The 25,836-nt window shown below is 36.6% G+C and overlaps 1 protein-coding gene across 1 annotated transcript in view; it reads right to left on the bottom strand.

The window, feature by feature from the left end:
- Positions 1 to 25,836, bottom strand: part of kirrel3b (kirre like nephrin family adhesion molecule 3b) — a 320,980-nt gene that overhangs the window by 108,225 nt on the left and 186,919 nt on the right. The window contains exons 4-5 of the mRNA XM_088345714.1: positions 19,813 to 19,962; positions 1,617 to 1,766 (exon numbers count right to left, since the gene is read on the bottom strand). Coding sequence (XP_088201840.1) covers positions 1,617 to 1,766; positions 19,813 to 19,962 — 300 coding nt within the window. The remainder of the gene's footprint in view (positions 1 to 1,616; positions 1,767 to 19,812; positions 19,963 to 25,836) is intronic.

The following is a 25,836-nucleotide window of genomic DNA, read 5'->3' on the forward strand; positions in this document are numbered from 1 at the left end:
CTTTGAGTTTTTTTTTTACTCTCTCTTTCTTCCCCCTCTTTTACTAGTTCTCTTTTTATCTCTTTGTTTCCCATGTTCTCTCTATCTCTCTTGCCTTCTCTCTCTCTCTTTCTCCCTTTAATCTTCTCACACACTCTCTCTTTTTCTCTACCTCTCTTTCTCTTATTTCTTTCTCTCTTTTTTCTTTCTCCTCAATCGACTAGTCTGGCCCCCGAGAGAATCTCTAATGCATTGAATTATTTTTAAAAATCGACTGTATTTGAGATGTTCTTTTTTGTGTTTGGACAAAATAAGCATTTTTTTAATTTGTTTTTTTAGGGTTCTTATTTTTCAACAAATTTTTGTCTAATTGTTTCATTATTTATCAATTTTCTTTAAACTAAAAATGTATATTTTTTGAACACATATGTTATAAAGATTAGCCTCATGCCTTTGTTTTGCTTTCCCTCAGGAAACCATGTGTTACAAGAGTTCATGGATTATTTCATGGTTATTTTCTCATCGGAAAGATAAATGAAAATATGTCTCAAGGTATAAAACAGTATTTAAATGCGACATGTCCTTGGGCTGAATGTATTTATTTTATACTTGAATAATTTATGTCCTGTGTCCAAATTAGTCAATTGCATTATCTTTGCGGATGTTACTCTGATTAAAAAATAATTATTTCTAAATGCATGTTTTAAAAAAGAAAACATTTAAAGAGTTTGTTGAATGAAATTTTAGGTGTTCTTCTTGACAATAAATGTAAATTATATATATTGAAAAAAAATATTATTCCTTGATTGTTACATAACATATTGGTTGGAAATATGAGGAAATGCATAGCTCACTCAAAAAAAAACACTTGTTTTTTGTCCCAAAAATAGCATTAAGGATAATAACGATACAGTGTATTTCTTCAATGGAGTCCCATACAATGACGTAATCAGTAAATAAGACAATCTATGGGATCATTTATAAACAAAACTGTACAGAACTGCTCAATCATATGAAAATTAGTATTGAATTGAGTTAAATCAATACATGTAAGCATGGACAGGGAAGCAACATTTTATGAAAATAGAATTAAAAAAAAATAAATGCAGTTATGTAAGTGATGTGAAATTGTGGAACAAGCTTGATGACTATTTTAAAGGGTGCCTGATATGTTCTTATGTTTAAGCAGTTTTTTAAAGCATATTTATTGATAAACATGTGTCTTGTCTTGCAACCATCAGTCAGTTGAGAAGTGTGAGTATTATTGTTTTTTCTTTCAATTTGGGTGAAAATGTTTAATCTTGTAAAATGTGTCTATTTCTTTAATGTGTTTTCTTATGATCATTGCAATGTAAACTCTATTTATTCATTCATTCATCCATTCATTCAAATATTTTAGTCTTTTTGGTCAAATTATTTCGAACGGTAAATCAGTCCACACTTAATTACGATTGTGTTATTTTTGAGCCATCTATTGTTGGAGAGAGCAAATCAAGCCAGTTTGAATTTGAAATAAAATAGTTTTGAAGCCAACCAGGACAGTCCACTCGATTGATAACCTCTGTATTTTCCTAATGATGGTCTGGCTGAAGCGTATGCAAGCTAACATGATTATCTATACGTTAATTTGGACTCACCCAGCACAGTGAGGCGGGCAGGACGAGATCTCATGGCGGCCTGGACGGCCTGGCACTCAAACACTGCATCATCCATCAGCTCCACACGCTGGATTCGCAAATGATGTTCTCCGGTTCCATGGTCGCCAATCACAGTGTAGCGGGGATAGCCTGCAGCATAAACATAAGCTTTGACTTTAATCACATCTTAAGGCAAACAAATGAAGGAATTAGTCAGACATTTCCTATGTAACGCTCAACTGAAAGACAAACGAGTTGTTGGGTCGGAAAAAGAAAATATTGAAGCAGCCAGATACATGAAGATTATTGAGATTTCCCCATTCACGTCAGTATCATCGCATATGAGGATTTTATAGCATTGCTGGTGATGTTAATGGGTTTGGGCGGAGGTTATAAAAGAAGAAGTTGCTTGACTGCAACCGTAAAGAGTTTAATTCTCATAGTGGCTCAGTCCAATGATTTGTTGTTTAATAACGCGGCAAAGCACGAACATTTCCATGAGGCATATGTTTTACACAATTTGAGGCCAATGGTTTTTAAGGTTCCCCCTTAACTAATGTTGAAATATGCATTGAAAGGGCATGGTGGACTGCAAGCGTCCATTGGGGAAAATAAGCAGCAAGCGTCCATTGGGGAAAATAAGCAGCAGAAAGGTATATCTGACACACAAGCGAGCTCTTTTTAATATCCGAGAATTGCTTGTCCCTGTTTTTTTTCCCTTTTTTCTATGCATTGCTTGGAACTATTGAGGCTGCTAAACATAGATAAAGGTAAGTAGGTATATTTTAGTGCTGTCACACTGCAATAACACTGTATACATTTACCTACTATGCCAATTACATCTGTTTACAACAATTTGACACTTTACCGCAAAACGTATGCCTCTGTCGAGTATGCAATCATCCGTAGAGTAACTGTAATAGTATTTCTTATTCATTTTGGGTCAGCAGGTCGTAGTTTTTAATACATTACTGATTGTGAAGTTGCGCAGATAACTTATTTTGGTCATTTTATTGACGTTTGAGCTTACACTTCCCACTAAAATTCTGTTTTCCTCCTAAAATGTTTTACAGTGTGGGGAAAAAGTTGAAAATGCAGTGTAAAAATGGTTTCCCTGGTATAATCAACATTTGGATTGTGTTTTTTGTTATCGATAACAACGTAGTAAACATTGTTTACGATTAGATTAGACATGGTACTCCAGGATAAACACATAATACAGATTTAAAAGACAAACAAGTATAAAACAAAATTAAAACAAAGTCAGAATAAAAGGGCAACCATTTTCAGGATAGCGCTTGGAGCACTTTGCCGCGATGGTGCAATAACATTTAGCATCAACAGAATTCCAGAATGAATCGAAAATATAAATGCAGATACCAATTTTCAAAAATGTCTACTACAATTTCTTATTAAATTTCTTGCACTCTTTGCACTACTGTATAATACTATACATAGCTATAATTATTTAGTACATTATTAGTACTTCAATACTCCAACTCAATACAACATTTTATTTATATCTGTACATTCAAGGAGACTGTGCGGGTCAGATGTATGGACATTTCGTTCTGTATACACGTGTACAAGAATGACAATAAAGTATATCTGAATCTGAAATCATACTGAAAAACCACAACAACTTTGGTAAAGCTTTACATGCAATATAAAGTTAGTTACCAACTATTTTTCGCCTTATTATATCCTGAGCCATAGCTGTGACAAAAAATATATATTCGTATTAAAGACAATTTGATAAGAACAAATTGATATTGACAACTTTACAACTTCATAGCCAGTCTTGCTTATTTAAATTGTTAAACCAAAACTGTAGTCAAGAATCACATTTTATTTTTCATTTTTCAAATATTTTATCTACATTTTCTCTCTACTGGTAGTATAGGAGATTGAAGAGGACAGTAGTCATAGGGGTCTCCGTTGGAAAAAAAACAAAAAAACATTTGTGATTATGCTTGTTTTAGTTCAGTTGAACTTTTTTCTTTGTAATCAAACAAGTCAATTTATATTTTATTTTTGAGTACAGTAATCCCTCGGTTATCACGGTTAATGGTGACCAAAACCACCCGCCCCACCTAAATAACACACTACTTCACACTTACACACTATCCAGAAAAAAAGGCCAGAAAAAAAATGAAAAAAATTATAACTTACTAAAAGATAATTATAGAAAAAAAAAATACTACACACTGTCCTTTAAGTTATTTTGTTTAAAATTGCGTCTTTGATCACAAAGGTTTGTCAAACACTGTGTATTATGCTACTATAAATCAATCGCAATGCTAAACAGTTTCTTTAGTCTTTTTGTCTGATGAATGTAAGCAATGTTTAATGGTCATAAGGCAGATAAAATCAAGTATAATATAATGTGCCTATAAATATTCAAAAAGACTGCTTCATTATGTGCTGTCCCAAACTGCATTGGAACACCAACAATTATTAGTTTACTCTCTGTATTGTAAGTAAACTCAAACTCACACTTTTTCATTTGTCATTGGAACTAAAGTGGAATTAAATAAGTCCACGATCCAATGAGCTCTTGAAAATTATGGAGGAACATTGTAAGAAACAAAGGAAATACATTGGCAGTGCAACATTCTCTGTCTATCACTTGAGAAAAAACAACTTCTAACAAACACTATAGGTAACAATAAATAAATGATAAGCATTACATTCTCAAGGGTTTAAACACAGGAAACCTTGACACTGCTTCACACTTCACAGTACATGCCTGAGCTTTCCCTTTTGGTTTTTATTTACAACAACTGTTGTATTATTCACTGTATGTCAGTTTGCTAGTGCAGGGGTGCAAATATTGATAAATCTGGCATTGACAGGGTCACTGCCTGACATAAGCATAAGACTTGTGTTGGTTACATTTTGAGGAGCCTGTGAGAAACTATAAAGTAAAACGTATGGGCATATTCTTGGAGGCTGAAAGCATGTGAATGCAGCAAATGTTTTGGGGAATATTGACTTTTGTGCTACTTGATGATTTCTGTTTGCACTAAAATGCTTTACTGTAAGATCTAGTGCAAAAAGACCAGGGATAGAAAAATTGAGGCAGCAAATGCTTAAATTGCTCAACTTCAAAAGAATAGAGCCAGATTGCAGCACCAACATGGTTTTTATACTGTCGTTATTGGTGGTTGCCGCAGAGACCAAATTGCATTTGCGTGTCATTGTTCCTCAAGGATTAAAGGAAACCTAACAATAACTCAGATGATTCTGAGAATGAACAGATTTTTTTTTTGATGGATAATGTCCGTTGGGGTTCAATTCGGATGTATAAATTGAGTACCGCATTTTCCGCGTTATAAGGCGCACCTAAAATCCTTTATTTTTTTTCAAAAGCTGACCATGCGCCTTATAATACAGTGCGCCTTATATATGGAACAATATTAAGTCGCAAAGTCTTGCAACTAAGGCAAGCAGCTGCCGACTAGATTTTCCCCTAAAGGCGAAGTAGTCCGCGGTGTATGCTGGGATTTATATACCGGTGTTTCATTTCCTAACCAATGTGTCAATCATCATTTGAATCAGTCACTATTGGCTAAAGTTATTCGGAGGTAAAGGGGGCGGATCATTTTTATCGTTTACAGGCTCACATAGGCTAAAGGGGCGAAACAAAGCCTGCAATTGGCCGAAAAAGATGAATGTAAATCACATGTTGGGTTGCACTACGGCATAGAGAAAACATTTTTTACTATTCTGTATTTGTAAATATTTTACTCTCCTGGATTTACTACACTCACGGTTGTAAGAAGACCATGGTTACGTATCATTATTGAACGTGATGGCTGCAAGAGAACTTAGGTGAGGTATGCGGCTTTATATTTTCCCGGTATCTTGTTTTAGAACGATGTTGATGTGTCTGTGATGAGTCTATTTTTAAACTAAATTCAATTCAAAGTGTTTATTGTCATATGCACAGTAAAGAACCCCGTTTCCCTGCACAATAAAATTCTTACTTTGCTGTCCACACAGTTGCCGGCAAAAAATAAAAAGGAAACTAAGAAATGTTTGGCATTTCTTGAATCCCAAGACTTTAACCTTCCGAATTATATTTGGAACGATGCATTTGAGTGATTGGTGACATCGTACAGACACTGTTTCCGTACATGTCTGAGACACATATTTGCTTCTTTGCAAGCTTTCAGAATGTTAAGAGGTTAACAAGTTTAACTGAACTATCTGACTGTTTTGTCGACATTCCCATTGTAGCGCCTTATAATCCGGTGCACCTTATGTAAAAATAATTATTGGGGGTTCTTGATTTTTGCGAGGAACAGTTCAAATATCGTTAGTTCGTAGTCAATATTGATGAAAGTACCATCATAAACCCAGTGTTGCTATGTATGATATTAATAAATATTTATTTCTGCTGGCTCCTCCACTTTCTCACCATTGATTAATTTATGTCATGACTTCTGTTTGCAGCAAAATTGCTTTACTGCAAAATATACAGGAATACAGAAACCTGGGCAGCAAGTCCATGGATTGCTCTTCTTCAAAATGACGTCAGTTCAAAGTCTGATGATTAATGGCTGCTTCATTGAATACAGTTGTCTTTAATGGAGCATGGATTAGGCTTCATTTTATACTGGTGCAGTGAGTTATAGCCGATTAAGCTACTGTCCGCATTTCACCTACCTACGTGGCTTTAAATCATAAGGGTTCGTTCATACAGTAACTCCACCAAGGACAAAGGAACACATCAACATTAAGGCTGCGGAGACTATAACCATAGCAGGGGGAAAACGATGGTAGACTGGAGACATTGAGACAGAAGGTGATAATGACTTCAATGCTTACATTTTATTTTTCTGACAATGTGTCCTATATTGATTAAGAAGGCCACATCACATTAGGGCAGTTGTAAAAGTAAAAAGGGTTTAGCATAAAGCTATCACATTTAAAAGCTTCAATTAATAAAACGAATAGTCATCGACGAGCGGGAAGACATTCCTTTAGCGACTGAAGAAAAGGACCTGAAGTAGCAGACATGCGATTATGTGAACAAGGTCATCCAGAAAAGCATTGCGTTTCAGTTTTACTGTATGTTCATTGATGGGATTCAAAGCTATGATGACATTGTGGAGCAGAAGGGTAGATCATTACTTTATCACAATGATAAACCTTAAGTTGACATTGTTCACCTAGAGCACTTGTGTCAAATTTGAGGCACGCATGCCAAATACGGGCCACACGCAGGTCTTCTATGGCCCCTGAGATGTGATTCACTATTCTATTATACACCAATAATCATTTTATTTTGTTTTGTTTGTTTTTTACTGTACCTAATTTATTTTGAAATAAGGATTGTTTATTTGTTCATAGATTTTTCCAATTTATTGTATTTCAATCAAATTAGATCATAGAAATAGAACATCTCAGTCGAGTGACTCATAGACAGTCGTTATCATTAATATTTAATGAAAGTTTTTGAAGCTAACTTCTGTAAAAATGGAAAATACAACATTCTAATGGTGGCTGAATAATACAGGCTTCCTTTATGTAGTTTTCTTGTTATGGAAATGTATATGAAATATACATATGTTTGCCTGATGAAAATTATAACAGAGCCATAAGAACATATTTTTTAATTTATCTGATCATTTTGGAAGCTATTTTTTTGGGTTTCATTAGGTTCCATTGGGTTCACGAGACTAAACACTTTTTAAAATTTGTCAACATTTGATCAGTCTGACCCTTGGCTAGTGGCCCTTTCTTTTTGTCCCTCTGTCAGTTTGACTTCAACACGCTTGACCTAGAGAATACAGAGATAGCACATGTTTGACTTGCTTTCTTGCACAGTAATTAGTATTAAGTAAATTAATTAGTTTCCATTGACATATTACTTTTTTTCCTTTTTTTTCTCCATTTGTTTTGGTTTTTATTTTATATGCATGTCTATCGGGAAATATTTTTGATTATTTTAAGAATGATCTTTTTTACGTGTCATGGATTATTATGGTAAAGTAGGGTGAAATAATACAGTCACGGTGTCTTTAAAAAGACAAAAAAAACATGCAATTATTTTAGAAACATTTGAAAAATAATATTGATTCCAAATATGTTTTTTTTTTTTTTTGTTTTATTTGTTTTTAAATGTTAGTTTTATGTAAGTTGGTTTTAGAAAACTTAGCAAGATACTGTGATTTATTTGTATCTTGTATCTTACATCATTGCCATATCAAACAACTTGTCCTGTTTTAAGTGTTTCGTTATTTTACAATATGTAATTATGATTATGGCTGTATTCATTTAAAATTAATCTTAAGAAACAATATTATTAAAAAGATTAAATAATACTACAAGTACCACGTAATAAAAATTGCTTAAATAATAGTTACCTACTAAATCAGATACTTTTCCTCATTGTTTTTCTTATTTTATGAGGAATGAAAATGCAAATGTCATTAAGAAACAAACTACAGTGGGACCTCGCTACTTCGCGGTTCCACGTTCGCGGGTTCAGAGCTTTGCGGGTCTAAAATATAATAATGATTAAAAAAAAAATAAAAATAAAAAAAAAATTCTAAGCATTTTTGAAGGGGCGTCGCTACTTCGCGAATTTTCACTTTTCGCGGGTGTTTTTGGTCACAATTAACCGCGATAACCGAGGGATTACTGTACTCAAGAATAAAATATCAATTGTTTTGTTGTACTAGAAAGAAAAAAGTTCAACTGAACTAAAACAAGCATAATCACTATGTGTTGCCGGGTTAAGCATTGCCGGGCTTGGCGTTGCCGGATTGGGCGAGGTTGTCAGGGCCATGGTTTGTTGAAAACGGCCAGGTAGGCACTAGGGAGTGCCAAAGAGCCCCATGGGTGAATGCAGCTCGATAGACGCTTTACACAAAAGCAGATGAATATCGATTTTGTTTGTATCTATACTCCCAGAGCCCTAAGTACAACTGTGTAAATTGTCATGGAAATCGGTTGATCCATTTTGGAGCCTATAAGCCACATAAAAACACACACACAAACAAAAACACACACACACACACACACACGCAAATAAAGGTTAGATAGATAATACAAATACTTGAAAATAAATAACCAAAAATCAATAGAATAAAATAAAACAATCCATACTATGTTTTCAGTTTGATGTTTTTAGTGTGTAATCTGCTACTTGATCCAGTGTTCATTTTACCTCTGAAAAGTGATGGGTCCCGGGGACTCGCATGCTCAAAAATCTATGGGTCCCCAAAATTTAGTGTTATCGAGGTTGAAATTGTAAATCTGTGACAAATATATAATAAAAATCTATATATTAATTCAGTTTTAATCATCAAATTATTAAATCATTTTCTGCATCAAATTATTGTTGGTAATATACCTATTAAAGTGATAACCACAAACCTGTCTTTTTTTCATTTTCTCCTTTTATACTTCCTTTTTTTCTTAACTTCTTTACACAACATCGTAATTCGTAATATAATGCATCAAAGCGTTTGAGAGCCGGCTCTCTTTAATGAGTTCAGCCGAAAAAGCCGGTTCTCTAAAAGGAGACGGACTTTTAACTACACAACTCGAGATCGGCGTGCAGACGAAAACTCAAACCGCGAGACCGAAACAACATCTGCCGGATCTGCCTGATGAAAAGTTCTGAGTGCAGTAAATCGTTGTTTAAAAAAAATGTAATCACGTAATAATGACAATTTTGTGTCAAAAAAGTTGCGTCCCGGGGACGCACGTTGATTTGAGACTATGCGTCCCTCGCAAAAATGATGCGTCCAGGACGCAGGGACGCGAGCAATTGAGAACACTGTTGATCATATCTTATTTTTATTTTCAGTGCAAACGGCAAATTAGGGAGTAGTTTAGGATGATACCTTCAAACAATAAGCATAAAAATATTCATTGAGAAGTCTGCTCAGAGACCGTTATGACCAAATTAAGCAGCAAAACCGAGCAATTCCCACATTCATAAGAGAGGCACATGGCTCGAAAATCCGCTCAGTGCGTAACTTGGGAGAACACATAAGGGAGCCCGAAAAACTCTCGTTAAGAAAAAGACATGAGCGGAATCATTTCCGCTTTGTAAGGGTTCCAAAAGCTGTGATTTAGAGACACGTTGATCCGCTTCTTTTCTGTACTCGGCATGAAAAACTTTGCAAGGCTCAGAAAGCTCGGCGGGAAAAAAACGCTCTTTATTTCTGCTACTTTTTGGAAGGTGTTTTTTTTTCTTTCTTTTTTTGACTACTGCATAATATACAAAGGGGGTATTATATGTCTGATGTTGAAAACAATTTTTTGGGCAATGTTAATGTTGATTTCACCCTGATCATCCTGAAAGGGGATTTAGCACTTGTGAGGCCCCTTTTCAAGGTTTCTCATTTTCTTCATGCTGAGGTTTTTGAGTTTGTGACTGCATTAACCACAATAAACAGATTACGGTATCTGGGTTTTACCACGCTCAACATGTCTAAACAAGCAATATCGAGCTTTTTCTGTGGTGTGAAAAAGCAGTGTCAACTCACATTTGCAGGGCACAGTCACCATCTACTGTTAAGAAGTGAAATTGAACCTCATTTAATTGTTTTCTTAGCAATTCTTTGCCAGGGCGAAGTCCCACGAGCCACTAAAACCAGGCCTGTTACCCACTTTTGCCTCCAAACCCAACAGTTGCAAAACACTGCTCTAGATTATGTACAAACACAAATTGGTAATACAGTGGAACCTCGGTTCTCGACCATAATCCGTTCCAGAACGCTGTTCGAAAACCGATTTGTTCTATCACCGAAATCATTTTTCCCATTAAAAATAATGTAAATCGTTTTAATCTGATCCAACACCCTGAATGTTTACCTTGAATGTTCAACGTAAACATAATAATAAATAATAATAATTTCCTTTGTATTGTCATTCTTTGTAACAATGTACACAGAACGAAATGTCCAGCTCAGTAGCCTAGATGGTAGGGCGCCCGCTTAGAGACTGGGAGGTCGCTGGTTCGCGCCTCGGCCGAGTCATACCTAAGACTTATAACATTGGTAAAATGGCGGCGCCCTCTGTTGGCTGCGGCTGCATCGGCTCGCTACAACGGGTCAGGTGTATCGACATGCTAACCCAGGCTAATCGTACGTTCGCGTTATCGTATTCTTTCGTACGAAAGATTACGCTAACATGAACGTGTAAAAATAAAGGATAAAGAAAATAATTATGAATAGGATTTACCTTTGTGGTGGTCAGCACATTATTTATTTCTTAAATACAATAGTTGTACGCACTACTTTTCTTTTTTCACCTGTAGCAACTTTGCTGCTTGCACTGAAAAAATTTGGAGGCATAATTAGGGGCTAAAACACTTTGTACACCTATATTAAAAGCCAAAGCAAAACGAAGCACGTCCGCACGCGATAACAGTTGGTCACGAAAAGAGCGATCTACACCCGTACGCCGCTCAGCATCGCACCCTAGCGTACGCACTCACGCATTACCGGCGTTCGAACTCCGATTTTTTGACCGAACAGCGAAGCAAAAATTTCTGGAAATTTTTGGTTGGACTCCGATTAGTTCGAACTGAGAGGCGTTTGAAAACCGAGGTTTCACTGTACTTTCTATCGTTTATTTTGTGATGCTGACAGTGTTTTAAAGCTGTTCTAATTATTTTGGAATTAGCGCAAATTAGAAGTAGACTGGTTTCACACACTGGATCGTGCACAACGTTTAATGTTCTCAAGTAATACGACCAATCAATTAATCTGTGCCTGTGGCAATGTTATCCACGCTTTAGTCTAATCTGCCTAACCGGCTCCATAAGGGATTCTCATTTGCATTTTGAAGAAAAAGTACAGTTTCCTTTTATCTTGATATTTTATATCACTTGGGCAGGAGCCTCAAATTGGTGCACCAGGTGAGGGATGATGATGTGCATGCGATGTGTTTGTTCGTGGTGACATTGATCTCCGTCGTCAGCAAATTTTCTGAGTCGTAATGTGGTAGCCAATCCAAACAATTTAAAATAGGCCCATTAAGGAGTAATGAATCCATTAAGAGGGAATGGATTTGTCTTGAGGCTGGATCGATGATATGTGTGAGAGTGGTCATGTGTGTGTATGTGTGAGAGCAAACACACATGAGGCGCGGCCTTAATGAGTTAAAGCTTTCACCTGGAACGTGTTTCACAAAATGTAAACACAAGGGGATTGGAACATGTTTCGGATGACTGATGCTTGCATATGGACAACCAATGCTCCCATACAAAAAAATACAAAAAAACATAAAAATAATACAAAATGAAAATTATTCAGCCCAATTTAATTAAAATTTTGTAGCACCACCATTTGCTGCGATTATATCTGCAAGTCGCTTAGGGTATGTCTCCATCAGTTTTGCACATCTAGACTCTGATATTTTTGCCCATTCCTCCTTGCAAAACAGCTCAAGCTCAGTGAGGTTGGATGGAAAGCGTTTGTGAACAGCAATTTTCAGTTCTTTCCAAATATTCTCAATTGGATTGAGGTCTGGACTTTGACTTGGCCATTCTAACACCTTGATATGTTTTTTTGGTGAACCATTCCATTGCAGCTTTTGCTTTATGTTTTGGATCATTGTCTTTTTGGAAGACAAATCTCCGTCCCAGTCTCAGGTCTTTTGCAGACTCCATCAGGTTTTCCTTCAGAATGGTCCTGTATTTGGCTCCATCCATCTTCCCATCAATCAGGGCTAACCATGATGCTCCCACCACCATGTTTGACTGTGGGGATGGTGTGTTGAGGTCGATGAGCTGTGCTGCTTTTACGCCAAACATAACGTATTGCATTGTTGCCAAAAAGTTCGATTTTGGTGTCATCTCACCAGAGCACTTTCTTCTACATGTTTGGTGTGTCTCCCAGGTGGCTAGTGGCAAACCTTAAACAACACTTTATATGGATATCTTTAAGAAATGGCTTCCTTCTTCCCACTCTTCCATAAAAGCCAGATTTGTGCAGTACACGACTGATTGTTGTCCTATGCACAGATTCCCCCACCTCAGTTGTGGACGTCTGTAGTTCATCCAGAGTGATCATGGGCCTCTTGGTTGCATCTCTGATCAGTTCTCTCCTTGTATGAGCTGAAAGTTTAGATGGAGCAGCCCGATCATGGTAGATTAGCAGTGGTCTGATACTCCTTCCATTTCAATATTATTGCTTGCACAGTGCTCCTTGGGATGTTTAAAGCTTGGGAAATCGTTCTGTATCCGAATCTAGCTTTAAACTTCTCCACAACAGTATCTCGGACATGCCTGGTGTGTTCCTTGTTCTTCATGATGCTCTCTGCGCTTGAACACACTTCTGAGACTATCATAGTGCAGGTGCATTTATACAGATACTTGAAAACACACAGGTGGATTCCATTTATCATCGTTAGTCATTTAGATCAACATTGAATCCTCACTGAACTTCTTACTGAAGTTTGCTTCACTGAAAGTAAAGAGGGTGAATAATTTTGCACTCCCACTTTTTTGTATTTTATTTGTTAAAAAAAAGTTTAAAATATCTAATTAAGTGTGTTCCACTTCATGATTATGTCCCACTTATTGTTGAGGTTTCATAAGAAATTACAGTTTTATATATTGATGTTTTAAGTCTGAGATGTGGCAAAATCTCACAAAGTTCAATGGGGCCACTGTAAGTCTTATATTTGTAGGTATTTTATTTTTAAACTTAAATTTCTACCTCTAGCAGTATTGGTCCTCCATAAACACACATTTTGCAAATAAACACACAACATGCATGCATGTACTAAACCAATTGTCACTTCCTCACCCTAAGAGCTTGTTTTTATGATTGCAATATATGCAAAGCGACATCCACATCAGACACACAAACACTTCAATCCTCAATCTTTTACCATGTGTGCAACTAAAAATTAATTTGATGTGGCTTTTTATTTTCAATCCACGATCATCATACAAAAGGGGATGTGTGCTCCGCCATGCATATTTATGACACTGATTGGTATTTTCTGAGGGCCTACTTCACTCTCTGCTTCACCCGAATGACAAGGAACAGAAATTCTGAGTTATCAACTGCTTTTCGCGTTGTTTGTTTCGGTTGCTTTCGTTTAAATCAGCCGTGAATGGCGGCCGGTCCCTGGCGTAGCGCGCTGAATAAGAATAATAAAGAAGGGGCATACGTATATCATTGAGATGCGGCACGCGGCGTTTTGATCCGGCACACTTTTTATGTATACAGCTGTCGCTTTCTTTCCACCGTGTACATCTCGTGTCACTATTTTACTGCAGAACGCCTTGAATTTCGGTGTAGGAAGGAACGATAAAAAGAACAGCTGCGGAGCTCTTTATTCCCAGAAAGTGTCATCCGCCTGGATACCAAGCGCTCAATCTGTATCATAGAGTATTTTGGGGAGCTATCTTCTTCAGGCAGGCTGCTATTACACCCTATACAAGACCTTGTATATTTTACAGCCACGATAAGAAAACAAAAAATCAGCTTGCTGCTTTTACATCGTTCTAGGAACATGACGAGAAGGAGCCATATCGAAAAAACGCTTTTTGCCTTACTATATATTTAGATTTTGGAACTGGTTCACCTCCTAAACAAAGTCAACCTGTAGCTCTTTTTGATGTTCCAAGAAATGTGTGTCTCCACGTACTGCAAAATTCCACTTAGGTTAAATGAGTACAGTAATTGCATGAGTATTGTGGCGAAAAAACTAAAATAAAATAAAATAAATAAATATATATATATAAAAAGTTGTTTTTTCTGGTAGATAATTGTACAATTTGTAGATATTTATTTTCTTGTTTTAGGAATTTAGAAATGAAGATATTATGTAAAAATATCATAAAATAAAGTATCTGTAGAAAAACATAGAAAAATGAATCTGTCACAACAATGTACAATAACGTTACAATCTTAAGAGGTGAATATTACAAATATAGTACACAGACAGGAACTACGTACTTGTTATATTGTTTTAAATATGAGCCCAAAAAAAAAAACCTACAGAAATAAATAGCAAAGAAAAAAACTGCCTAATAATTTTGAGGTTTTAAAAGGGAGGTAAAAAGTACTATAGTGTACAAGTACGGGAAACAAGTAACTATTTTAGGATTTTAATATTGAACTGAATTGAAAAAAACGACTCGTAATTAACCCAAATATCTATAAAAAAAAAGAAATAAAAATGTATAGATATAATACAAAAAAAATATATTTCAGGATTTCAGTGATAAGCATAATTAGAATATAAACTTTAAAACAACAAACACATTTGCTTTCATTCTGCAGAAAATATACAATAGAAATTCTACAAAAAAGACAACTAAAGTAAAATTAAACAAAAACACGTAAGAAATACTACGAAAATAAGACTATGGAAATACTACAGAAACACGTCCACAAAAAACACTACAGTAATACGGAAATATTACGACAGAAATACTACACCAAAAAAAATCACTTCAGTATTACTGTGTCCTTGGGCAAGACACTGAAATTGTGGTTGCTGCTATCGGTGTGTGAGTGTGTGTGTGAATGGGTAAGTGTGAAGTATACTGTAAAACGCTTTGGAAGGCCTTTGGTGACTTCCCTTCTGACTGGTCCCTCTTAAAGGTTTCTTCATTTTCCTCATGTTGAGGTTTTCGAGTTTTTTCCTGCCCTCATGTAGGTTTTAGATCAGGGGATGGTGCAATAGTAGTCTGTGGTTTGCAATAATCTTTGGTTTGTGCAGCCCTTTGTGACTCATTGTGATTAAGGACTATACCAATAAACATGACTTGACTTGACTTGACTAGAAAAAGTGAGCAAAACTAATCGTCTAGTAGCAAAAACCTAACAATTTTAAAAAGTGATAAATAGTGACAATTATAGTGCACGCGCAGGAAATAAATAATTATTTTTAATTTTTGAGTTGTCATTTTTTTTTAGGTTTTCATTAAATAACATAAACATAAATAATACTAATAGGAGCTGTATGAAATATGGAACTTTTTTTACTTACAGCCACCATCTCCTGACTTGTGTAATTTATTGCAGCCTCTGTCAGCTCATTCATAATGCGCGTGCAAATAGGTGGATTTTTCTCACAGGCCCGAATAAATTCCTATTCTTTTAATCTTTGTTGGGGTTTTGTTCGGCGTTTGGACTGTACAAAATACACACACTTGATTTAATTATGAGCATTTCATAAGCAATATCATCGAATTGTCTATTAAAGTTTAAAATGAAATATAACATGTGTGTGTCTGCAAATATACTAGGGGAAAAACCTAGATATGTCATTGCTCCTCATGTGTTGCCGAAAGTTGGATTCCAGGCTTCGTATGAAATCAATCAATATTTTTCCCCTCCTACCCTGATCCCCCTTTTTTACCTAAACGCAGCCAAAAGTTTGCCCACCTCTGTTAAAAATTAACAGGTTAATTGAACGATTTAATCATAGCTCATATTTTGGATGCCGCTCACAATTTTGACGTACAGTTTGTCTGATATCTGCCACACGTGTGTATTTGTAGTATGTTATCTGTTTGCCCCGATTGGAGCAGCTGTCTACCCTTGCCGGCATTCAGACGGTAGACAGCACTCTGCCAAATTGGCAAACACACGCAGCAAGCCAACACTCCGACAAAAGTCGGAATCCGCCGGCTTCTGCGTTCTGCCGCAGATATTCCTTCGACAAAAATAGAAGCCTTCCTCTCATTGTTTGTGATCTTGAGTGTTTACAAGACCAACAACACTTTGCATTTTCTATGTTGTACAACACGGGTGCACAACTTTGTCACATTGAATAGTTTTTCGGGTGCCATTGTTGGTTTGTTTGGCCTGCAGATCTAGAGATTTGGGGTCCTATTTGAAGAAAGATGTTAGGCCCAAACCCAACTAAGCCCGAAATTCGAGTCGGGTCTAAATTGTCAATAATTACATCCGGGTTCGGGACGGGCTTTTCTATCAGTGACTGTTTTTAAATATTCCACCTGTCATCATTTTTTTTTTCTTTGTAGAGAATCCACATGATATATTCCGTCCTTCTCCCGTGCGGCGTCTTTGTGCTAGTGGGCTCAAAAGCCAAGAACGCCCCTCCTACTCCCGTGAAAATATGTGTTTGCTTCGAGCTCGATCCAGTAACAGCTTAAGGCAAGAAAAATGTAAGACTTTTTCAACGCCTTTGAACTGAAATTTAAGACCAAGTTGACAAAAAACAAGAAATTAAGCAAAAAAAAAAAAAAACACATTCCTTGCACACAATACATCGTGGTACGTGCACATTACATGGCAGAGTCTTTAGACATGACGAAAAATGTTCGTCGGGAAGCCATTTCTCATTAAATGTACACTTTCCCGAGGTCCAAAGTAAACGTCTTTCTCCGAAGTTGTTATAATTCTGGTGGGTAGACCAAAGACATGTGTGTGCTCTGAAATGCTAAACTGAAACCACATCACGATCTTGATACTTCCGTATTTTGGGCCCGTGTGTTGCCATGAAAGTAATTCGGTAAATGATGTTACTAAATCTTACTAGTTCAAACAAATAAAACATCTTATAGAGGTGTTCACATTTTCAGACGTTCGATAATTTAGTTTGAAACATATTAATGCCAATTAAGGCCCAATTTTTAATAATAATTTCAATGCCTTTTAAGACTTTTCAAGGGTCCGTGGGAACTCAAAACAAAACAAAAGACCTTTACATGAGTCTTATAAGGAAAGAAACACACACTGTATATATACATGGTATATGTTTATTTATTCATTCATTGATTATCTGCACCGCTTATCCTCAGTAGGGTCGCAGGGGTGCTGGAGCCATCTTCAAGCAGTGGGCTGGGGACACCCTGAACTGGTTGCCAGCCAGTCGCAGAGTGGGTATATGTTTATTTTCATTGGAAAACTTGTGTTATGTCTGTCCTCTGACGGAAAATATATCATCTTATATTAGCAAACATTAGTGAAAAAGAGCCAGAGAGGCACTAAGGAGTGCCTAAGTGCCACTTGCTATCAACCCCCTTGCTAGTGGAACAGATTTTTACTTTTTCAATTCATGTTGGGGGTTTTTAGTAAAATAGGAGAATAATTAAAATAAGCTACTGATATATATGAATGTTATTTACTCAACCAACCAAAACAAGAAAGCAAAGATATTGAAACCTCCTATGCTTTTTGCAAAGATAAAACTGTACCACACCGGACTACATATCCCATTACACTAGTGTGCTCATGCACACTGAATGAAAAACTCTTTGCTGAAGAACAATATACTTGTTGTTATTCACGGAAACCAAATATGTTTCTACACCGGTGACTAGGAATACTATGCTGCAATGAGAGTGCTGACAGATTTAGTTATATCTCCCCTGTTGACATAAGTCGATAAACAATTTGTTAACTGATTTGTGTATTCAATGCTTTTATGGATTTACTCACTCATTATGTCCCTGCTCTAACTGTTGCTGATGAGTGTTAATACCTTCTCCAAAGGCTTAATATGCATACATCTTTGATGAACAGGGCGAGCGGCCACTGTTGACTAAATGAGATGAAGAATACAAGCAAATAGCATCCATGATGTATTGTGTTGTGATATTCAAGTATCTGTCTGAAACACAATACATATATGGACCAACCGTCATAGGGATTAAATATGAGATTATTCATACCATTGTGGCGAATGTGGTAATTGGATAATTGAGATTTTAATGTCATTAGATTTTATAAATTAGGACATTTATGTTAAAGTTTGTGTACCCATATAAACATAATTCTAAAAATGGGTGGAAAAATAACGCAAATTGAAATGAAAGTGTACCGTCATCCTGTCACGACCAGAATGGAATCAGGACCCAGATGTGTAACGTTAACCACAAGTGTTTTGAGATAATGAGGAAGGGCAACACCGTGATCCGGTGCTCGCTGGACGTGGGAAGCAAGTCGCTCACAGAATCAGATCGTGGTCCGAATGCGGAAGTGGATCTTCTGGAGCGGGAGATCGAGGTGTCGAAGACGGAAAAGACAGGTCGATAGCCAGGACAGGAGAGCAAAACGTGGTCGGAATAAAAAATGGGTTGCAAGCCGGGACTGGAGACCAAATCGTGGTCGGGGTCAAAAAACAGGTCGTAGCCAAACTGGGAACTCAGGAACGGACTCGTGCAAAAAGCAGGACCGACGGGAATCAGAGTCAAAGTGCTTGCCTTGTAGAAATAGAGGTTCGCTGACAGACCGACAACAGTTGAGTGAAAGGACTGAGCTTAAATAGGTCGGGGAGCCAATCAGGGAGCCCGCATCGGCTGGCGCCACATGTGCGGGCACACGTGAAGTTAATCGATCATCATGACACCTCCAGCTTTAGTTTGGTTACTGGGAAATAGATATAAGTAATTTCAATAAAAATACTAGATTTAAGAGTTGTTCCGTACATAGTACGAATTTGGTAGATGTTTCTTAGACAGCAGCTTGAAAAAAATAAAAAATAATCTATTGTAAAATAATAAAGTAATATAAAAAGTTCCGTTTTTACAAACATTCGGAGCTTTTTCCCGTGAAACTATTTTGTGTAAAAATAAATAAATAAATATATAAAACAGAGGGATGGTCAAATAAAAGTAGTAGACGGGTTGACTCTCTTTTTGACACAGCTATTTTATAACAAGGGTGGGCAAACTAAGGCCCACAAACTATATGTGACCAATTGGGATTTTTCTTCTGACTCACCAAATGAAAATGTTAAACCTATAACAGTAATATTTATAAAAAGCTAAAAAAAAAAGTACTTCTAATATAGATGTTTTGATAATATGCTGCTCTTGTCTCAAGCGCCCCCAACATTTGAATAGCTGAGTACATTTTCTTTGATTGCTATTTCTTTTACTATTCATTTAATCTATCACGATATTCATCTAATTCCACGCAAGAACAATATACTTTCTGAGCTAGCTCAAATACATTTGGAACTTTTCAGTGCATAAAATAACTTGTGCTTCGAACGGGGGATAATGCAATAGGTTGCTTTAATTGAGCTGTTCAAAACAGTTTTGATTACATGCTTTGTTTATAGAAAGAAATAGAACGTGTACTTGTAAATGTCTGCATGTTTACACTGTCAATTCATATATTAATAGCATCTGCTAATTTATAGATGCATCCATATTTTCTTACCATCTTTTGTTTTTGGCTTAATTGAATGGGTAAGAAAAAGCAACCAATGTTGATCACGTCCTTCTTACCTGCAAGATCTCTGCCAACACCGAGTGCCAGGCCATCTTTTATCCACAGAACGATGCCATGGTAACCTGGGATGGAACATGGTAAAGTCACAGGCTGGCCAGCCACAACCACCAAGTCCTGTGGCTGCTGGGAAAACATGGACTCTCCACCTGAAAGCAAAATAAGGAGGTTCAGTTATTCTTTTTCAAATATGTGATAGGAACTGAGTGCAATTGACAATAACAATGGGAATCATCATTCGTCAACCAACGACACACATATCTCCTTTCAAACACATGCGGAACGAACCCTGAAGGGCGTGCTGTCAATGTGCTCAGTTTTTTTTTCACGATGCAAAGATGAGATACAAGTATTGGAAGTGTCAGCGTGATGTCAAAACTGAAGTGCCGATTCAGAGACAGCTGTTCCAACTCAAATTGGTTCATTTATGAAGGATGTCCTGGTACAGCCAAGCCAGCCCCTTGCAAACGAGAGATAACACCATCTCGTCTCTCGACCGTGCATTGGCGGCATACATTAACTCGAGCTAGCGGTCGTGTATCCCGACGGTGCATTGCCGCTATTAGCTGCACTCCTCTGCTGCGTGTTCATGCAGAAAGTGGTGTGCAGTGAACTCCATTATGGGAAGAAAGGTTATTAATGGGAACCTGTATGGCGAGGAGTATGAATAGCCTGTCTATCAAAGCAATGTCTGAGTAATTATTTTATGAAATGTATACACACAATTGCAGATATGGAAGCCAGACACTATCGACGCGTTATAAATACAATTCCTGTTCAATGAGTCTAAGTGGTTTTGAGAGGGTTATCTTAGATTGAGCATTAGCCAGTGAGGTCTAAAAACTGCCATTTACCTGGAAAGGAAGGTTTAATGGGTTATTCTAAATTATGCAGAGTTATGCACTATTGGAAATTTGTTGAGCAAGGCGACACACTTGATAACTTTAGTGCGAGGCCATGATAAACCCAGAACGCCTTACTCTATTACACTTTTGTGATTGCGCAGTACTAGTTCGACTTGTGCTTTACAGTAATACGGCAGAGCAATGCTCTGTTAAATGAATCATGGGCGACACTAACTAACGACATGTGATTGTTGGTCACAATATGGAGACAAATTTCATGCAAGGGACCATCTGTTGGAGCATAACAAATGGTTTGATACATTATGTAACAGTTAAGAAAGAACAACAGGGCATTCAAAATTGCATTCGAGTTGTCTGTCTTCCAACACCGAAGATTGAATCCCTGTATGAATCAAAGTAGCTTATTTCCATGATCTTCTTAGGTCAAACAATCAAGGAACCCAAAGACTTTTAAATACTGCTGATAAATAAAATAAAACAGAAGGTCTCCATTATTCACTCTCAACAAATGGGATACATTTTTCTTTTCAAGCACACAACCTAATCTCTCGTGTCCAACAGTAAGAGAGCTGAATGGACACTAAGGCCTACTTGATTAAACTAGCAGCTCAACAAGTGCTGTCACTCCTTGACTAAATGGCTCAGAGTGGCTACTCAGGGAATCAGTGACGCAGATACTTAAAGTTGTGTTGTGATGGAACACCCACCTTTTTTTTTTACTAAGAGACCAATGAAAAATGGAGTTTGTATATTAAGTAGCTTTATTTGGACAGGGAATTGACATTGTCATATAAAACATTGTTTAAAACCTGTAACCCTAAATCCAAGCACCCGATCAAAAAATATAGCTAACGAGCCACACATATTGTCAAGAAGAGTCAATGGAAAGACTTCATAAAGCATATCTAAATGTTATCAACAATTTATTCCATTTTCCTACAGGCAGAAAAATAGCTGCAGTCCATTCAATTTTAGACTGGGCTCATATGTTTTTAATACACGGTGTCTTCTTTGAGTAAATGCAGTGCAAATTGCTGGAAATACATCTGTGCTTTGAAAATATGTTGGACTTTGACATCCATAAGCAATTAGAAGGCCTTTCTGCATTTATTGTTATCCAATAAAAAAAATTAAAAAAAACAGGGTGATACTCAGGGTTGGGTAGGGTTGCTTTAACTGGATTACTTTCAATTACTTTTGGATTACTCCAATACCAAATATGCTAATAAAAGACAAAATAAACTAAATATGAATAAAATTACTACATTTTTTTTGCAGGCTTGTGGAGTAACGGAATACATGGAACGGCAAGAATGATGTTAGCAAGCTTTTTGGATTTATTTTCATTTTGTTTCTGTCACATTTTATGTTAGTTTTTTCCAGAGATCAAAGAGATCAAAGCCAGGAGAGAAAGCTTACCACGTGTTGTGAGTCATCATTTTATTCATATTTAGTTTATTTTGTCTTTTATTAGCATATTTGGTATTGGAGTAATCCAAAAGTAATTGAAAGTAATCCAGTTAAAGTAACCCTACCCAACCCTGGTGATACTCATGGCACAAACAAAACACCTAACAGGGTACACTTTCAAAATCAAGTCAACGGTTGAAACTAAACTTTGTGTGTTAACGGGTAAAAATGCAACAAAGTGACAAATACATCTCCCCAAAATCAAGCCAACACAATAAACTCAATTGTTCTATGAATTTGAATCTTCAAAGAAAAAACAAATAACTACAAGTGTTCTTGTGCATGTTACCAGTGATCCTGATTTGTGTTTACTTCCACTTAGATTACAGCCAGGTTAAGTTATTTAACCTTTAGGTAACACTTACGTTTGCGTGGTTTCAAAATACTCAAGGAGCAGTTTGATTAAAAACAAAAAAAAACATGGCTCAGATTATCTAGTATGTGTGGGTTCAAAGTCACATTATCCATTTTTGAGCAAAACTAAACAATTTTGTTTGGGTTAATGGACCTAATACTCAAATACCACCCACAGAGATGGAGGGATTAGTGACATGATCAGATAAATGTTTTCCTCAGAAATTTGGATTTGCTAAATCATGCGTGTTGCCTTTTCATATCTTTCATAAACTCTTATCTCCCATCATCAGACAGCTACCTTTCCCTTATAAGAAAAAAAAAAAACAGCTACCAATTCAGACGAATATCTGCCAATGAGTTTTCTAAGACAGTCAAGGTCAAAGCACTCAGTTTGTCTTTTGGCAATTCATGGGCTAACATATGCAGAACGACATTTCAAACATGATTTAACTGCAGATTAAATCTTAGAAGATTAGAAATGATTCCGCAAACAATCAGACAGCAGGGATCAGCACTGTCATTTGGAAGATTTCTACAGACGTGTTGATGAAAATCAACATAGGTTATTGTTGGGAGTTAACATCATTTTCTCTAGGTCTGTTTCTGTTATGATTACCCTATGTAGAAAAAAAAACATATACTTGTCCAATATAGAGCCAGAAAAGAAAATTATGCCTTAGGCAAGGGTCTCCAACGTGGTGCCTGTGGGCTACAATCGTCCCCTAAGAACACCTAAGATTTCTATAGGACATGTTCTGAAAATGGGTTTCTTGTGAATTTCATTCCTAACTGACATGATGCTTTAGTTGACCTAAATTCTATTAAATAGAATCAATTAAAGCTGTTACTTTAAAAATGTTTATCAAAATGATAGCACTTTGCGCCAATCAGTAACAAAATGTAGCTCTCAGCTTCAAAATGGTTGGTGACCCCGTACATCTCTGAATGAGTTCAGAACCACGGATCTATAAGATGGTTCATTTTTTTCTCTCCTTACTATCCAGACGATCCAAAGTGGATGCAATTAAATGTATACATCAAGGACAAACAACTTTGTCATAACAACCGCTCAGCTTTTTCTAATGAGCTCCAGACTTTGCAGAGCAAAGTACCGCCCTGTGTCACAAACACGCCTGTATTCTCTACATAACCCGGCACTTTGCTTCGCCTGTTGTTGTTTTACTTCAGATAATTTGTTTACTGTGGAATCGCCGCTGCATATCGGCACACGCCGGGGCTATTTTCTCCTTGGGGCTAACTGGCCCTAAATTCATCGCTCAGCCAATCAATCGGGCTTGGAAATCATGTTTATAGTCTCGCTTTTGGCCCACTTCAGAGAAATAATCAGCATGTTGCCTGGGCGCCATGTGGCCGCACAGCACTAAAGCTTAGGCCCAGATCATTATCGCAAACTATTATCCCCCCCGGTTTCTTTATTTACTCGCGGCTATGCAGAGGTACCAGGCTCATGTGACTTGGACACTTGTGATCCTCGGCAATCCTTGTTTATTATCGTATTTGTATACAGTATAAAACACAGGTGTTGGAACAGAGAACGGGAAGGGGTCAAAATAAAATAAAATGAAATACATCTACTTTATAGTATTTCATAGCAGGTGGGCTCAGGAGGTTCCTCCTACTTAATTTGTTCTGCCTCAAACAGCTTTGCCAAAAGTAAGATAATATCAGATGGTGAAAAGTAAATCATAAGGAGTATTTAAAATTAGTTGGACATTGTTAACACATACTAGCTATAGCCAATATTCAAATTTCAACACTTTTAAGGACACCTCAAAAGCCATACCCCAACTTTAAAAAGAAATCACGGACTCAATGTTTAACGCAAAACGAAAATACAAAATGAAAACCTGGGTGCCTTTTGCAGAAGTTCAAAGAAGCTTCAGCCCTATTTTATAATGGATATGAAATCTAACAGCGTAGAACCATATTAAGGGAAACATTTTTCATCAAATAATAAAAATAAAAGAAAAAATACTTTAAAAACCTTAACTCGAGCATTTAAATTAGTGTTTGTATGCTCCTTTCTCACGTCCCAGTCTCCATGAGCTTCCCGAAGTGAAATACATTGGAGTGAAAATGGTTTTATTTTTGGTTTTGATTTTTTTTTTAGGTAAATAAATGTTAATACACATTACAAAATAAATAATCTCAGTGAATGGAAAAAAAAAAGGAAACTAGTATTCAAATATCACATCCCTGAATCATAACTGAATCGTGAGCCACCGAAAAGATCCCAGCCTTCCAGCTAATGCACACATTTATGCCATTAACTAGTCAGGCCCCTACTATTTTCTACCATGGTGGCCCCTAAGCTAAAATGAGTGTGACACCCCTGATTTAAATGGTTGTCTCACCTTGGTTCAACTTAACATTCGGCATCCTTACCACCCTTTCCTCCTTATCCATGGTGAAAGAAAAATCTATTCTTGTCTTTGGAGCTCCAGATTGTGATTAGTCATAAATCCAGCTGACTATGTGCATATAATTCTCCTTAATTACATCAAGAGCACAGTCAGTCTGTCTGCAATATCCTGCCATCATTTTATGTATGTGAACGCATACCTTTGTTGAATGCACCATATGTTGAACGATCAACATAGCCGGGGGTGTAGGTACAGCATGGACACCGCTTAATTTCGCACTTTTCATTAAGTGAGAGTGAGTTATTACATAAATTCAGTGATAATGTCATCTTGCCTGAACTATCACGAGTAATGATATTTAAATATTAAATGATATTAATTTTCTTCATATATATATATATATATATATATATATATATATATATATATATATATATATATATATATATATATATATATATATATATATATATATATATAGGGAGAGAGAGAGAGAGGAAAAGAGGGAGAGAGAGGAAGAGAGAAAGAGAAGCAGAGAGAGAGAAAAAGAGAGATAGATAGATAGATAGATAGATAGATAGATAGATAGATAGATAGATAGATAGATAGATAGATAGATAGATAGATAGATAGATAGATAGATAGATAGATAGATAGATAGATAGATAGATAGATAGATAGATAGATGGATATAGAAAGAGAGAGAGAGAGAGGCAGAGAGAGAGATAGATAGATAGATCGATGGAGAGAGGGTTAGCAAGAGAGTGAGGGAGAGAGAGAGAGAGAGAGAGAGAGAGAGAGAGATAGAGAGAAAGAGAGACATTATTAAATACGTGGAAGAAAACATGTACCCCAACCTGAGGAACTGGTGAGCCCTTCATATTTCTTGACTTGTGCAATCTTAAGAGCTGGCAAACTAACACAGCCGAGACACTCCATATCTGGT

This window comes from Urocampus carinirostris, chromosome 10, assembly GCF_059441175.1.
Source record: "Urocampus carinirostris isolate Australia breed hairy pipefish chromosome 10, RoL_Ucar_1.0, whole genome shotgun sequence".
NCBI classification, from domain to species: Eukaryota; Metazoa; Chordata; class Actinopteri; order Syngnathiformes; family Syngnathidae; genus Urocampus; species Urocampus carinirostris.